The 2,774-nt window shown below is 34.8% G+C and overlaps 1 protein-coding gene across 1 annotated transcript; it reads left to right on the top strand.

The window, feature by feature from the left end:
- Positions 1-208: 208 nt before the first annotated feature.
- Positions 209-1,147, top strand: LOC143396952 (olfactory receptor 6C2-like). The gene has a single exon (XM_076852959.1). It carries the CDS (start codon positions 209-211, stop codon positions 1,145-1,147), a length of 939 nt encoding a protein of 312 aa, XP_076709074.1.
- The last annotated feature ends 1,627 nt before the right edge of the window (positions 1,148-2,774 follow it).

Raw genomic sequence — 2,774 nt, forward strand, 5'->3', positions numbered from 1 at the left:
TAAGGAAATCTTCACTGATCAGACACATAAAATTCAGGATTTCTTTTGAAATAATAAAAATATTAATTATGATGTAAAAGGAGAAGAAAATATAGGCTGGTTTGCTTGACTTCTATATGCATACCTTTTTGTTGTAGAATTTGAATATGTTTCTCTTTATGAAATCTTGGTTTTTATATAAGGATTAGGTAAATATCAATGTACAATGATGAGGAACCACACAGCAATAACCACTTTCGTCCTGCTGGGACTGACAGATGACCCAAAACTGCAAGTTCTGCTTTTTATCTTTCTGTTGCTCACCTACATATTGAGTGTAACAGGGAACCTGACTATTATCACCCTCACACTGGTGGATCCTCATCTTAAGACACCTATGTACTTCTTCCTCAGAAACTTTTCCTTCCTAGAAGTTTCATTTACTACTGTCTGTATCCCTAGATTCCTGTACAGTTTATCAACTGGAGACAATACTATTACTTACAATGCTTGTGCAACTCAGATATTTTTTGTTTTTCTCTTTGGAACAACAGAATTTTTTCTCCTGGCAGCCATGTCCTATGATCGCTATGTGGCCATCTGCAAACCCCTTCATTATATGACCATCATGAACAACAGAGTGTGCACCTTATTAGTCCTCTCCTGCTGGGTAGCTGGCTTGATGATTATTGTCCCACCCCTTAGCTTAGGTCTCCAGCTTGAATTCTGTGATTCTAATGCCATTGATCATTTCAGTTGTGATGCAAGTCCCCTCCTAAAGATCTCCTGCTCAGACACATGGATATTAGAACAGATGGTTATCATTGTGGCTGTATTTGCCCTCATTATTACCTTAGTCTTTGTGGTTCTGTCCTACACATACATCATCAGGACCATTCTGAGATTCCCCTCTGTTCAGCAAAGGAAAAAGGCCTTTTCCACCTGCTCATCCCACATGATTGTGCTTTCCATCACCTATGGCAGCTGTATCTTCATCTACATCAAGCCATCAGCAAAGGAAGAGGTGGCCATAAATAAAGGAATTTCAGTTCTCAACACTTCTATAGCGCCCTTGCTGAACCCTTTCATTTACACCTTGAGAAATAAGCAAGTGAAACATGTTTTCAATGACTGTATAAAAAAGATTGTATTTCTGTCAAAAAAGTAGAACTTTTGATGAATAAGTAAAATAAAACATTCTGTAATTCTTTTATTACTGCTTCTAAGTTACTTCATCATTGCCTTTCTACATTTCAATCAGATTTGCCTTCTCAATGACATTTAATATTTCATCTTGATCTCATCTTTATTAAACTCTTTATCATTTCAAATCAAATTCATGCATTGTGTTTTCCATCACTGTGAAACTTAAATATACAATTTCCAAGGTGTTAAGTTTTTCTCATTTCTTAGCTAGGGAAGTGAAGAAAATAATATTGCTCTAGGGAAGGAAAGATAATATTTAAAATTGTACAAATTATCTCTGAGTTAAATTAAATGGCAATAGTGCTAGTCACTGTCTTCCTGAAATACAAGTTACAAAATGAATTACACAAATGCAACAATCAAGACAGCAACAACACAAAATATCAGAGACATGCAAAAATATATAAAAACAAATAAGGCCTTCTAAACAAATTAAAATAATTAGAAAATGAGGTATCAACAGGAGTTGATTAGTCATAATTGAAGAAATGGAGATTTTTTTTTCCCAATCACTGAGAAGACTTATTTGCTATTTCCTAGTATAGAAGAGCAATATTACCTAAAAATATACATTAGATTTACAGCAATATATATATAAAATCACATATTGTGGGTTTCTAATTCAGAATAGATGCATGAAAGTGAACTGGAACACCAAATTTTACATTTTCACAAATAGGAAAACTAGTTAAATCAATACATAAAATATACAAAATAATTTTTGAAGATATCAAGGATATAGAATAATATTACTAGGAAAAAATAAAAATACTAATATCAATTGGAATTAAGATGAAGGGAACAAAAAGAAAATGCTCAAAAATTAAAGAGTTAATGTTCAAAGCAAATTACAAATGTACATGTTTGGTTTATTACCCCCTTTATTGATTGGGTTATTATTTTTTTTCTGGTGTTAAATATTTTGAGTTCTTTACATAACCTGGAGATTAATGCTCTATCTGAGGTGAATGCAGTAAACATTTTCTCCCATTCTGTAGACTCTCTCTTCATGTTTTTAATTATTTCCTCTTGCACACATCCCATGTATTTGAGGGAAAGTGTTTCCGTTCAGAGGGATTGGCTGGCTGAGGAATAAATGCTAAGAAAATAGTACTACTAAATAAACACAGGACACAGAAATACAATTTCAGAGCTGGGGCAGCAACAGGCCAAGCTGACTAGACGGTATAGCTTCTAGTAAAAAAAGGAGCCCACACCTGGTTTATTTATATCAGCACAGATCAAAAGAATTTGATAGAAATTTCTTCTCAAAAACGGGATTGAGATAGGGGTCTGTAGGTCAATCAGTTCCTAACGGGTCACACCCATCTCTGGTGCTGCACAGAACCTGTGGCAAAGCTGGGTGGGAGTTCACAATATATCAGACCATCTCAAAACCAGTAGGGGTGCTGCTGGGAGTTCCCAGATGACAGATGTTCCCTGTCAATGGCTTCAATGCTGATCTGGTCCACCTACATTTTATAGATGGCTTCCCACATTTCCCTGCTTTTCTTACTTTTAAATGCAAATGATGGGATGTTATATAGAGCTCCTGGATTCTTGTTCTGAAGTTATGACAATCAATTATT

Source organism: Callospermophilus lateralis, chromosome 4 (genome assembly GCF_048772815.1).
Source record: "Callospermophilus lateralis isolate mCalLat2 chromosome 4, mCalLat2.hap1, whole genome shotgun sequence".
In the NCBI taxonomy this organism is placed as follows: Eukaryota; Metazoa; Chordata; class Mammalia; order Rodentia; family Sciuridae; genus Callospermophilus; species Callospermophilus lateralis.

Coding starts and splice junctions, on each gene's coding strand:
- LOC143396952 (XM_076852959.1), top strand. CDS start 209: ATGAGGAACCACACAGCAATAACCACTTTCGTCCTGCTGGGACTGACA.